We start from the raw sequence: 13332 nt of genomic DNA on the forward strand, positions 1-13332 counted from the left end.
CTCCAACCTCATTGTAACTGCCATCCTTTCCTCTCTTCCTCCCGTCCCCTTGCCATTCTCTTACCTGAGTCGATGAGAGGGAATTGCACTCATAGTCATTGTGGACCAGCCCAGTACAAGTCTATTTATTCAAGTATTTGGATTACTTGAGAACCTTATTTTTCTTGTTCCAACACTTGTACCGCCAGAAAACGGGACACATCACTAACAAGATGAAAAAAAACCCAGTTCTATCATGAAACTACTTTTTTGTCCAGCACTGATCCAGGTTGCAATCCAAGCCGATTGCAATCCAATCGAGGCCAACAAAATCCAACTGGAACCATGCACACACGGAGGTAGCCTGTTCCAGGAAAACTTGCAGAGAGGTCAATCTGCAAATGGTTTGGGACTGTGCAAAATCTATCTGCAGAAACAAGACCATACCATTCAGAGAAACAAGAGGAGGGGAGACAAAAGACAGATGCAACCACTGTAAAAAAGAAGAGAAGGAAAGCAAGCACACATGGTTTTGGTCCAGACGGGGGGTGGACCCCAAAATGTACCTCCACACTGGTTTGCATCTGAACCTGAGGGGGTTGACTACACACACGCACGCACGCACGCACGCACGCACACACACACACACACACACACACACACACACACACACACACACACACACACACACACACACACACACACACACACACACACACACACACACACACACACACACACACACACACACACACACACACACACACACACACACACACACACACACACACACACACACACACACACACACACACACACACACACACACACACACACACACACACACACACACACACACACACACACACACACACACACACACACACACACACACACACACACACACACACACACACACACACACACACACACACACACACACACACACACACACACACACACACACACACACACACACACGTTTTCCGTCTTCCGTAACCTGACCCTTAGAACACTAATCAAGAGTCCCCCTTAACTCACACAGTTCTACACATCTTATTCTCCAAGGAGGGACCATGAAAGGCGGGAAACCCCTGCTTTGCAGCTCCACACGCTTTTTACATTAACTCATTTTCTACGCTCTTTGTTGACCCCACCGATCAACTTCCTACACTCAATGGTTAATATTATGAACACAGAAGGGACATTTTTGTGTTTTCAAGTTTTCAATTCTCGGTCTGTCTCTTGTCATATTTCAACATTTCAACCTTTCTGTCTTGGTCTGTCAGATTTTTTAAATCAAATAATGTTCATCAGCACATACTAGATATAGAAATATTCAAACTAAACAAATTTTACACTCCACTGACAGACTTAATTTCTTTGTTTCTGTTCTTTCTATTAATCTCCAAAGACACAAACGACACACACTGGCGACACTTACCTGGAGACATTATCAGGTGAGCAAGCGGAGATGCTGGTTTCAATGGAGTCAGTACTATCCACACTCATTGTGTCAAAGGCCTGATTGTCGCGGTACCCAAAGGCATCGAGGTAGACATTGGTTTGGGAAGCTGTTCGGGAGCCTGGCTGACCTGGAGATACACACACACACACAGAAAGAGAAATAAACAACAGCAGTGACTAACCTTATTTATTCTTCTTATGTTCACTTGTGTTGTACCTGTCTCCGTCACTCCATCTGGGACAATAGTTTGCCCAGACGGATTCAATTTTGGATCACACTGCCCCGCCACTGTGAAAAGCTCTTTGACGTTCAGTGAAAAATAAATCCTCACCGTATTGGTGTAACTACTCTGGTTAAAGTGTGTCCAAATAGCAGGACTCATAAACAAACAAACAAACAAATAAACAGTCTGCAAAACAAGTACATGCAGTGTCCTAAAAGTCGTTAAGGCAGTCCAAAGATGTCTGGAAAGAAAATGAGATGCCCTCAGAAGTTGAAGGAAGAATGATGGCAAAATTACAGCGCAGATACTTTAAAGAGACTAATTTAGCCTCTGGGTACAGGAAGAAACGCACAAAAAAACTGATACCATCTGCCCCATTCAGCAGACCCACCCATCTGATGAGCCAGATCAAGGGACCGAGAGACCAGATACATGTACTAGTGTTCAAGAAATACAGCAGTACTGTTACAACACACAATACACAAAATGTTTCACAATAAATGTATTGTTTTCCCTAGGGTGTGTCGTGTAAAAGAGCAGAAATGAAAGAGTATTCTATTCAAGAACATAATCAGTTGATAGATGTGGTTAGTTTGCATATAAATAATAACATTTCCATTCAAAATAGTAAAGACTTATACAAAAAGGCACAGGGTCCTTGAGGTAACAGTTACCTGTCATCTTTCAGCAGCTAAATCTGCATTTAAAACCACATGTCAGCATAAACCCAAACAGAGGGCAATAGGGCTTATACTCTGTGATGAGTTAACAGCATATTTTCTTAATAATGGGAAATGGCTGGTCATCTGTGGCAACGAGTGGACTTGGAGAAAATTAACTTCTTAGTTTCTTTTAACTTACAACAGCCCTTCTACCAACTACATAACGTTTTTTTATATTGTCCATACTCGAAAACACTCTCTCTACTAAAATACTCTACACCACTTAATGGAGCAGCCCTCCTCCATTTACATTCCTGCACTATCTCCATCGACACATAAACAAATGAGAATGGTTGCGCTCCAACAAAGAACACTGAGGTGCACACCCACACACAAAACCCATAAGGACAGATGTTCCCATATTTGGTGACCCAGTTATGAGAATGTTTGTTTGTGTGAGTGATGGAGACATGAGTAAGAGAGACAACTGACGGATAAAGATCTTTGGGAGTGAAGATGTATTCCCATGTGTTTGTGTACATACATGCACTCTCTCCATATATATATGGTTTTTAGAGTATTGTCTGTGGATGTGTTTGTGTACCTTTATGCAGACGTCGAGATTCAGTTTCCTTGTTGGATAAGGAAAAAATTCTTGGGAGAATGCTGCCACAACTTGTGCTCTGTACCAGGGGATGATGGGACTAGACATGATCAAAAAGAGACCAAACCTTTTTACTTCCATGTATTAGTCATTTAAAAAAATAAATCTGGCGTGCATCTTCGAAATGACACAATATTTATAATGATAATACACAATACAGTTGAATGTGGAATTTGAGAAAATAAGCTAAACAGACAGAAAAACTATGACATCAATGAATTTGTTCTGACGTATGTCACTTATGCATACATGACCATCTCAAAGTATGTGTACCTTGGTAGGGAAGCTGCGTCCCAGCGTTGCACACGTAAACTGGGGGGTCATGGTGTGTGTGGTTTTCTTCCTGGGTAATGTGTCACTTAGATGGAAGCTACCTTCTCTCTCAGATCTCTTCCTCTCTTCCAGCAAACGGAAATGCTGATCAAATCCACACACACACACACCACAACAGAGGAAAGGGATGTTCATGGTTAGTTGACTATTGATTATTCAAGATTGTCATTCATCTCAATCAAATTGAGATGTCCTTAAATTACATTTAAGGACATTGTAATGACTAACTCACTACACAAGATTTAAAATGTACCTTTTTTTAAAAACGTTTATCAAAAAAAGACACTGTGGAAAACAACAATGCATTCTGCGATTCTTGTTTCCATATCGATGAATTTAAGCCACGAGTATGGGATGAAATAGGGGGAGGATCAGTGTTATTAATAGTGCACTATAAATTAATTTACCGATTTTCAGACACATTGTCCTCTACTTGTACTTGTCACACAAAAAGTTGCTGATACACACAAGCAAACAGACAGACACACACATTACCTGCCGGTGTCGGTGGTGGTGTTTTTTGACAGGAAGGGGAGGTGGGGGAGAGTCAGGGAGGGGAGAGGGGTCTCGATATGACACCATGTTCTCTGGCCAATGCACAGAGGGTGTTTTCGGGAGGGGGCGGGTATATAGATGGGAGGAGGAAGAAGATGAGGAAGAGGAGTGACAGTCGGCAGGTGAGGAAGAATGACAGAGCTTTGAAAAGAAGAAAGGAAAGGAAAGGAAAAGAAGAAAGGATCAGTGTCAGAAAACAAAGAAAGGAGGGAAATAACATCCTCACACACACACAAATACGTTGCATCATCTACGTCTGTGAAGTTAACTACCACAACACACACCTCATCCTCCGTTGGTTTGGGGGTGTCGTCATCAGGGGAGGCGTTTGCCTCGAACTCAGGAGAGGCATTGGCCAGAGTGGGGGCAGGGGCGTGTTTAGGGTCTCCCCCAAGATGTGAGTAAAGCTCATTGATTTCACTGACTGTGACATAGCCCTGGAAAGTGCCATGTGGACAAAGGGGGGAGAGAGAAGGGGTGAGGCATACTGTAGCATGAAGTGAGTCAGCCATATTAATGACAAACTTGAGAATTAGTTGTTAGAATGATGCAGAATTTGGTGATTTTAGCAGTTTCAAAGAAAAAAACTGAACAAAAAGTCTTGTCACTTACAGAAGAAATAGACACTGTACTGTTAACATTCATTGAGTGGAGTACACAACACAATAGACATTGTTACAAGGTTATCTTGGTATTAATACATGTGAGTACAAGCTGTGTATTGAATTAATGAAATAAGTCTCTGCTCAAATTCCTCCAGTGTCTGCACTTCCTGAATTGCAGGAGCTGGCAGTTACAACAAGAAACCGAAAGGGGAAAAAGAAACAACCACAAGGAAGGAACAGAGAGATGAGATGGATATATGGATATATTCCTATATGGACAAAGAGGAATACACGGAGGGATATATTAGTAAAACAAAAGTACCTCAGCCTTCTTGAGAGAAATAGAAGAAAGGAAGGATGAGAGGGGGCACAAGTTGAGTGGAGGAAGATAAATTGCAGCAGAGGTGGTGTCATGGCAACGATTGCTTAAAGCCTGACACACATCAGCCAAAGAGGCTGTACCCTAGTGGAGAAGAAAACCCCAACGATTAAAAATGAGGGTAGGGCCCACTTGAAGAGTCTTAAAGAGTTCAAAGAGGAGAACAGTCTTCATTTCCTTGTCTGACAGCTGTCAACCAAACCTACCTCCCTTAGAGTGAAACCTCTGCCACCAGTGAGGTCAGCATATTTTCTTTCCAGCATGGTGAAGTTGGCTTTCTCCTTATAGATAAGAAAAGGAAACGAAGGAAATTAAAAAAAAGAAAACCAAATGAACTTTTTGATGGTTCTTCCTGTAATTCATACACAGCAGCTAGAATGACCACATGTATACACATGCAAACATGGATATCTTAGTACCCTTTGCAGCATTGCTTCGAGGGTGCTCCTCTCCTTCATGAAGCTCTCCTTCTCTCGCTGAGACTGCTGGGTAATTTGTGCAGCCTGCTTCTTCAGAGTTAACAGTCGTTCCTGAAGGAAAAGTAAAACATGTTACCGGCACTTGGAATGAAGGAGACATGGAACCTTTTGTTATTGTTGACATTGTAATGTAGACATTTTTTTCACAGGTTCGACTCATTCAAAACACGCCATCAAACAGCTTTTACCTTGCGAGTGACAGTGCTCCGCTGGAAGTCTGCGATCTCCCTGAGAAACTGTTGCGTATGGGTCTCCTTCTCCTCGTCCTGCCTGCTCTCTCTCTCCAGCTGCTGGAACTCCAGGTCCTCAAAACGCTTTGACTCTGCATCCAGCACCTCACAGTCCTGACAAACAAACAAACAAAAGAAATAATGCACAGGTGAACAGGGAAGACAATGTTATGCGTGTATACATTAAAAACCTAACTAGACATACTGGTCTAGCACATACACTTGATAAAACATTTAAGATGCAGGTAAACATAAAAATACGTGACCAAATTACTTGGGCTACTCTCTCTCATAGACACACACACACACATACGCAGGGGGTGCATGGCAGTTAAATGCATGAAAACGCATTGATCTAATAAAATGTTCAGATTTACAGTGGAATCTGGAGTAGCACTGAAGTTATATAATAGGATCTATGGTTCCGACACATTGTGCACACTGATTGATGCTTTATTGATCAATTACTGAAACAAAAAAACAAGTGACCTAACTGATCACGTATACATGCAAGTGTTGATGAACACTCTGACACATCAAAACCTGAACCTCTTCATCTCATTTAAAATTGCCCGTTTGAAATTTTAGTGATGAGAATTTTTCTCAGTATGGGTGACATGTGAATCATACTAATTATATAAAAAAAGCTGTGAGATGAAATTGCTGAGACAAACAGAAATATGCAGGCAAATACAGATCAGAAAGCACTTTCTCATCCCACAATACAATTAAAAAGCAAACCTGACCCAGATCCTTGATGTTTCATCAACCAACATCAACAGTCATGCAGAGGACTACACCAAAGCAATACCAGTGTCTGAGTAAACATGTGGCATGTTACATACTGTAAGTACAGATCATTCAAAAGTGGTCTCTCTTTAAGAAATATTTTTACTCAGGAGAAAACCAGAGCACCTGGAGAAAACCCATGCAGGTTAGGTTAAGTGGCCACTCTAAATTGCCCATGGGTGTTAATGTGAGCATGAATGGTTCTCCATGCGTCAGACCTGTGATTGACTTGCAACCTGTCCAGATGTCAGCACATTGCAACCCTCAAAGCATGTATAGCTAAGGTGGCCATTGGGTAGAAAGCAAATTAGCTCAGAAAAGAAAATGTGTGCAAATTCACATGCAAGATAAAATATACAAGCATCACATATCTCTTTCTAGTGTCTGTTCATGTGAATACCTGTCCACATACGTATACTGTATGTTTGGTTGGGTCAGTCTATCAGTTTATGCGTGCACAGCTGTTGCATTTCCCAGTTCTATGCTTGTTGCGATGTCTCTGCACGGGTCCATTGATTTACAGACTAAACGTACATATCTTCCTGTGCATGTGTATGTGAGGTGTGAGTGTGTGTTTGTGTGTATGTACTGACCCTGGCCAGCTGCTCCTGCAGGGGCTCCTTGGTGGCCTCAGGGCAGCTGTCCAGCTGGGATCGCTGCTCACAAACAATCTGAGCCAACCTCTCTACTCTGCCCCTTTCTGCCTGTAGCAACTCGCACGCCTGGCATACAAACAAGTACGTAACAGACATACATGCCCACATAAACACATATACACGCATGTACACATTGTGTACAAACAAGGGAACAGAGACGCACACACACACACACACACACACACACACACACAGGACAGAGAGAGGATGGCAGCGTTAGTGGGACTTGGGGGAAGCCACAGTTAGTCACTACGGCGTTCAGGTCAGCAAGATTAGCATAGGAGGGGGACGGAGGGGAGGGAACGCTAGAGAAAAAAATCTACCAAAAGGATGGAGAACTGGGATGTATGGAGTAGAAATAAAGGTAGTATGTAATTTAGTGTCATGATGAGTTCTTTCTCCTGCCTTTTTTTGTTTGATTGTTTGAATGGAAATGATTGAGGGGATGGATGAGAAGAAATGGCTCAGTAGATTAATGGACTTTGCAGATAACACAACATATACACACGCCTAAAATCTGTACAAGCATTCAACTTGACCTGCTCTTCAACAGAGGTTTTGAAAACTCAGATCAACACTTATCTATCTGATCGTTCCGTCTCTCTTTCCCTCTGGCTCACACAGTACCTACAGGCTACAGGGTCCATTGAAATTTCACAATCAGTCTTAATGCAACAGACATACACACACACACACACACATACACCCCTTCCACGGAGTGTGTGTAAGATAGGATCACTGCTATACTCTGGGCAGTATTAGCAGATGTATATTTGGACCAGAGACAGCATGAAAAGGATTAACACCGCCCAGTTGGTCACATGACCCCTAAATGTATGAGAGCCTCCGAGTGTGTATTTACAATACTACACACACATAAAACCTTCGGAAGGAAAATACATGTTGCTGATTAAAACCCATGTTTAGTGTACAACACCTGATTTCTTACTATTTGTAAGAGTATGTTTCTCCCCTCTACCCTCATACTTCTATCACTTACCTGCCCTTCAGCAAAGCAATACAAACAATTTGCAGAAGATTCATCATCATCAACACAATAGTCGAATTATGAATAATGAATCTCAGGGAAATCTCACTTGTTGTTTTACAATATAGCGTAGTCTGTTAAATACCTTATCTTTTTCCTTCTGGGACTTGGTCTCTAAGTCAGCCATCTTGTTGTGAAGTGCTTCCAGAGCATCTCTTTCCTGCTGGAGGGCAGCAACCTCTGACTCCTGCTCAGCCTCCACCAGAGCTCGCTCAAGCTCCACCTTGGATAAATACACAACAGTAAAAAAGGCATTAAAAATGATTCTGGCTTTATCCGTACTGTACCTTCATCAAACCGGCAGGTACAATACCTGGTCACATGTGAACAAAATGTGTTACGATTTGACAGTAGTAGTAGAAGCACTTCACGTTTCTTTTAAAATTTCTAAACTTAACATTAAACTATGAATGTTAAGATGGACATTTTTGCTGCTTTGTCTGTCTGCCCAGAATGCCACTGTCCGTCACTCTGTCGTATCCTTACCTCTTGGGCAGATTCCTCCATTTGGTTGTCCAGGTCTTTGATCTTTTGCTCGAGCTCCTCCATGTTGTTCAGCACCTGGATCCTCTCCTCTTCCACACGCCTCACTTCCTCCTCTGAAGGCCTCATTTCCTGTGTACGACGATGAGCTGCATCATCTACAGCCTGGTGACAACATCATCAACTGAGTCACATACTGAAACATTGTTAAGATGTAGTTATATTGGGGTTTCATAGTAATTAGCTGTCATAATAATCACTGACAATTCAATAATGTGTTGACTGGAAGTGTTTGGTAATTTTACCATGGTTTATGAGTTAGTTAGTCACTACGATGATTGCAGGACAAAAATATCAAATATCATCATATATAATGGATAAATAACATTTGTATTTGTAGTACTGAACACAGTTTTGCTGTGCTGAAGCAGCACTTCCTTTAGAAAATTCATGTTCTTTGGCAGCAAAATAACGCGGGCAGACACATGCACACATACACCCTCACACATAAACACCAGCTGTCAATTCTAAATTGTAACACTTAGCCTGCTCTAATCTAATAAATGGGCTGTAAATATCTCCCATCTGTGTATGTGAAGGTGGTGTATGTCGATACTTTCCAAGTATTAAGAGTGATCCTTGTCACTCTCATGTTGTCCAGAAAGAACAGGGAGCATAAACACTAACTTCCCACATCAATCCTGATTAATCTTTTAAGAAGCTGACCAAAGTCAAAGGTGCTACTTTAGCTCCTCGTCTTGTCCTCTTTTCACACAGGAGACATGTATGATGCTGAGCTTCAACATGCATTTGAACCAATCAACACTGACTGATAATTTTGTTGAGACTCCAGTGTGCGATTGTAGACCCATAGTCATTACTGCATATTCAAAGAATGGCACAGAATTACTATATAAATAACAGCAAATCAAAGTTTTCTCTATCTTATTCACCAAATTGTCTGAAAAGGTAGTTGATGAGTTCTCTGCTATACACATCCCTTTAGATTCTCATTAAATTAAAAAGACTCTGTACAGAGATGTTTATACATCTGTGTATATAATCATGGTAAAGTGACTGTAAGCTAAACATTATTAGTAGGAGCATATAATGTGTAGAAATAAATCTATTGTACCTCATTGATCCTCTGTGTGCGTGGAGAAGGTGAGGGCGCGAAGCTTCGCAGACTGACAGCGGGTGATTCTGCCCTGTTGTCTCGCTGACCACTGCTGCGCCTCCGTCGTATCTGTAGATCCCCATCATAGTGGCCATTCTCAGATCTAGGGGAGGCTATGTGTCCATTCCCAGTTGTTCCATTAACAGCTGACGACTCCGAAAAGACCGATGGTGTGTCATCGTCGTCATCGTCCAATTGAAGCTTCTCAAGCTCCTGGTTGATCTTCTGGAGATCCGACACAGCTGAAGTGGGATTTGTAACTGCGCCTCCATCTCTCTCAGACCGGCCCAGCTCCGAACACAGAGACAAGATGGTCTCTAGCCGCTGTCGCTCCTGAAATGTGCACACACACAGAGACACACACATACGTGCATGAGTTACAGTATGTGCAAATATAGCGGTGTCAGCTCATTATTACCTTCACACTGTCCAGCTAGGTTATTTGCAAAAGTGTAGTTATAAGTGAAGAATTTAATTCATTTTTGTTAGCAGGCTGTAATAATGTTACTTCAAAAAGGAGTAAACCTTTGTGGTAGATACCTTGAGTGGCTGACCGAAAAGTCCCCACCATTTAAGTTTAAACTCAGTCAACTGCCCGTTAGTGCTACACAAATAATAGTATAAATACGGTATATATACTATAGAACTCAGTTAAGTGGGAAATATATATATATACACACTATGGTTCTGGATGTGCGCACATATAACAATATTAAAAAGTGTACAATCAAATTTCTAATGCTCAAATTACCTGGGGTAGCATCGCAGAAGTGAATCACTCTAGTTAAAGTGTCCTTGTTTAGTCCAAAATACACTCAGTACCATACGGTTTTGTTTGTAATGCACAGTCTAGAAATAATATTTCTTCTCCATGGAAAGCGAGTTCCCTTCTCAACAGTTCTGCCTGGCTGAACACAGCTATATGGGGAGCTACAGAGGCTGCGCAGAGTCAAAATACCCCCTCGCAGGTTTAGCAGTAGCTTCTCTGGAGGGAGAAGTATGTCAGTCACACACTATGCCCGTGTAAGTAATATTAGAGGGGAAGGTTAGAAAAAAAATAACGTGGGACAGAGGTGTGTGAATGTGTGAGTGTGAGTGAGTGGGCAAGTGAGTGAGAGAGTGTAAGCTAATGAGAAGGTGGACAGCTGTCAACTATGATCAGAAGTGTGCACGAGAACAAGCCATGACTTCAAACACAGGAATGTGTCGGTGTTTACTGCCACTGAGGAAACAGGATCCTTTCCAGGGAAATCCTTTCTCTTGGAAAGAATCTGAACCAGGTGAAGTTTGGTCTGAGACAGTCATATACTGTATATACCTGATTAGAAAGCCTGAAGAGGGGCAGCCTATTTATGAAAAGCATTATAGAACTACTCATACATTGTATTGCTCATCGTTTAAATCATTATTATGTTTACCAGTGGGATAATCTATTGTATAGCTGTGTGAATGCACACAAACAAACATTCACCCCGCCATTATAGTGTGTAATGTGATCCAGGATCAGAGGTCAAGCAAGCCTGTCAGTTTGTCACCTTGTTCTATTGTAATGGACACAAGCCTCTGTGGAGCCCTTATAATAACCAGCTGTCCACTAGAGAGCCAGAGAAAGGGAGAGGAAGACGCACTGAAAGAAAAAGGCCATTTAGAAAAAAGATGGAGAAACAACAAATGATAGGAAAACACAGTGGAGGGAGAGTGTGACGAAATAAAAAAGGGAAACAAAGGAGGGAAACAAATGGAGAAATGTGAGCTGGTGCTTTGGTCTGGCATACACACATAGTGGATAAAAAGAGGAGAACTGGAAATAAAGTATTATGACCTCTCCAACCTGCTGTATTTTTTTAAAGGAGCAGTGTGCAGGATTTAACGGCATCTAGTGGTGAAATAGAGATTACAATCAGCTGAATACCCCTTCCGTTATCCTTCCCTTTCCAAGCATGTAGTAAAAGCTATGATGGCCTTCAGGAACGGTCACTTTGCCTTTTTAATTCTCTTTTTCCGGTGACGAGGATGCCTTCTCCTGTAGCCTGGCATAAGTATTATCTTGCATTAGGATAAAAAGTGCAGGCTTTCAAATTTGAGCGAAAAAACGCGTTTAGCCATACCGGTACCACTTAGTGCTTCATGTCCCTCTAGGCTGTTCATAGTTTCTTATAAACCGGAAGGACATGGAAGCCTCCATAGAGCTTACCTGTCCTATGTAAATACAGATAAGACATTTTTCGCTCAGGATGATATGTCAGATTGTTGGCAGAGGTATTTATGAATGAAGATGTGGATTTTAGGTAATCAATTACTTACAACACCACACAGTGTCCCTTTAAGGTGAAATAAAACATTTTGTAACATTGATAGAAAATGTATGTACCTCCTCATGATCACCTTTCAAAGATCTCTTATTTGTAGCATCCATTAAAGTTCTGCTCTTTTTAATCCCAAACTATTTACACTAACAACTAACTACTCTGCTAAATGGCAACCTGTAATGAACTGATGGAATAATAACCTAAACTTACAAGTGACACAGTGTGATATTTCATAAGCTATTGTTTGTTTTGCTTTTGTTTTCTGGTAAAATCCTTAAATATCTATTCATGCGCAATACCTAACATCTTAGCATGGAAAGAATGCAGGTTTCCTGTTCTACCACTAGAGGTCAGAAAAGGTTAAGACAATGTTTTGTCTGAGCTCATCCTCATACTCCGACTGTGCTTTTGGCTTTCTTAAATTACCCAGCCCATATTAATTATTGAGAGCTATTATTCAAACACATGTTCATCATTTTGACATTTAAATATAGACTACAATCTCAGTTTGAATAATCCAATTTAAATACATAATTTAATGTACCTAACAGAAGGCATCTGTCATGTTTACATCAGGAGACAAACTAATAACAAATGGTTTTAAATCAAACCAAATAAAATGGAATACAGCTGGGTTTGAGCCGTGCAAATTATTTCTCTGATAAGAGAAGGAAAGGCAGGTCCACAATATTCCATCTTGCAAATACTGTATAACTATGATTAAAAATATCTGGAGGTTAGCTGAAAGCCAATGAGAAGCTTGTTAAATACAGTTTAGTTTGTACAGCATCCAGAAAACTTTTTCTCACATTAAGAGTCATCAATTAACTCAGCAGAATATGGCTGTGTGAAAGAGAGAGGCATTTAAAGAGGGAACGATAGTGGGATTATGAGTCCAGTCGTCATTATATGTTGAGCATCTGTGTGTTTATCCACCTGCTGCACTACAACCTCACTCTATAATCTTCTTGGTTTCTTTAACCCACATCTGATTGATGTGTTCTGTGGCTCTTCAGTGGTCCAAACCACACTGGGTGGACCTCCAGATGACTGACAAGAACACGCACGAGCATACATGCACGCACGCACACACACACACACATAATCCAAGCACAGGGTTAAGAATAGTCCTGTTAGTATGGGCTAACTGCCAGGTATCTGTGGAGTGGTGAGCCTCACTCTGCCTGTGTGTGTGTGCTTGCGCGCGTGCATGCGTGTGTGTTTTTAAATTCCCTGGGAGAGTATGTTTGAGGGGACTAAGAGGAGGTTAGTGTGAAGGGATGCATTCCTAAA

General features: G+C 41.4%; 1 protein-coding gene across 1 annotated transcript in view; it reads right to left on the minus strand.

Annotated features, from left to right (window-relative positions):
- Positions 1–13332, minus strand: part of phldb2b (pleckstrin homology-like domain, family B, member 2b) — a 43474-nt gene that overhangs the window by 5216 nt on the left and 24926 nt on the right. Inside the window, exons 9-20 of the mRNA XM_083935822.1 lie at positions 9689–10063; positions 8557–8718; positions 8156–8293; positions 6960–7088; positions 5536–5691; positions 5288–5398; positions 5075–5149; positions 4169–4321; positions 3825–4025; positions 3270–3413; positions 2937–3036; positions 1424–1574 (exon numbers count right to left, since the gene is read on the minus strand). Of these exons, the coding sequence (XP_083791948.1) occupies positions 1424–1574; positions 2937–3036; positions 3270–3413; positions 3825–4025; positions 4169–4321; positions 5075–5149; positions 5288–5398; positions 5536–5691; positions 6960–7088; positions 8156–8293; positions 8557–8718; positions 9689–10063 (1895 nt within the window). The remainder of the gene's footprint in view (positions 1–1423; positions 1575–2936; positions 3037–3269; positions 3414–3824; positions 4026–4168; positions 4322–5074; positions 5150–5287; positions 5399–5535; positions 5692–6959; positions 7089–8155; positions 8294–8556; positions 8719–9688; positions 10064–13332) is intronic.

Source organism: Echiichthys vipera (genome assembly GCF_963691815.1).
Source record: "Echiichthys vipera genome assembly, chromosome: 21".
Taxonomy (NCBI): domain Eukaryota; kingdom Metazoa; phylum Chordata; class Actinopteri; order Perciformes; family Trachinidae; genus Echiichthys; species Echiichthys vipera.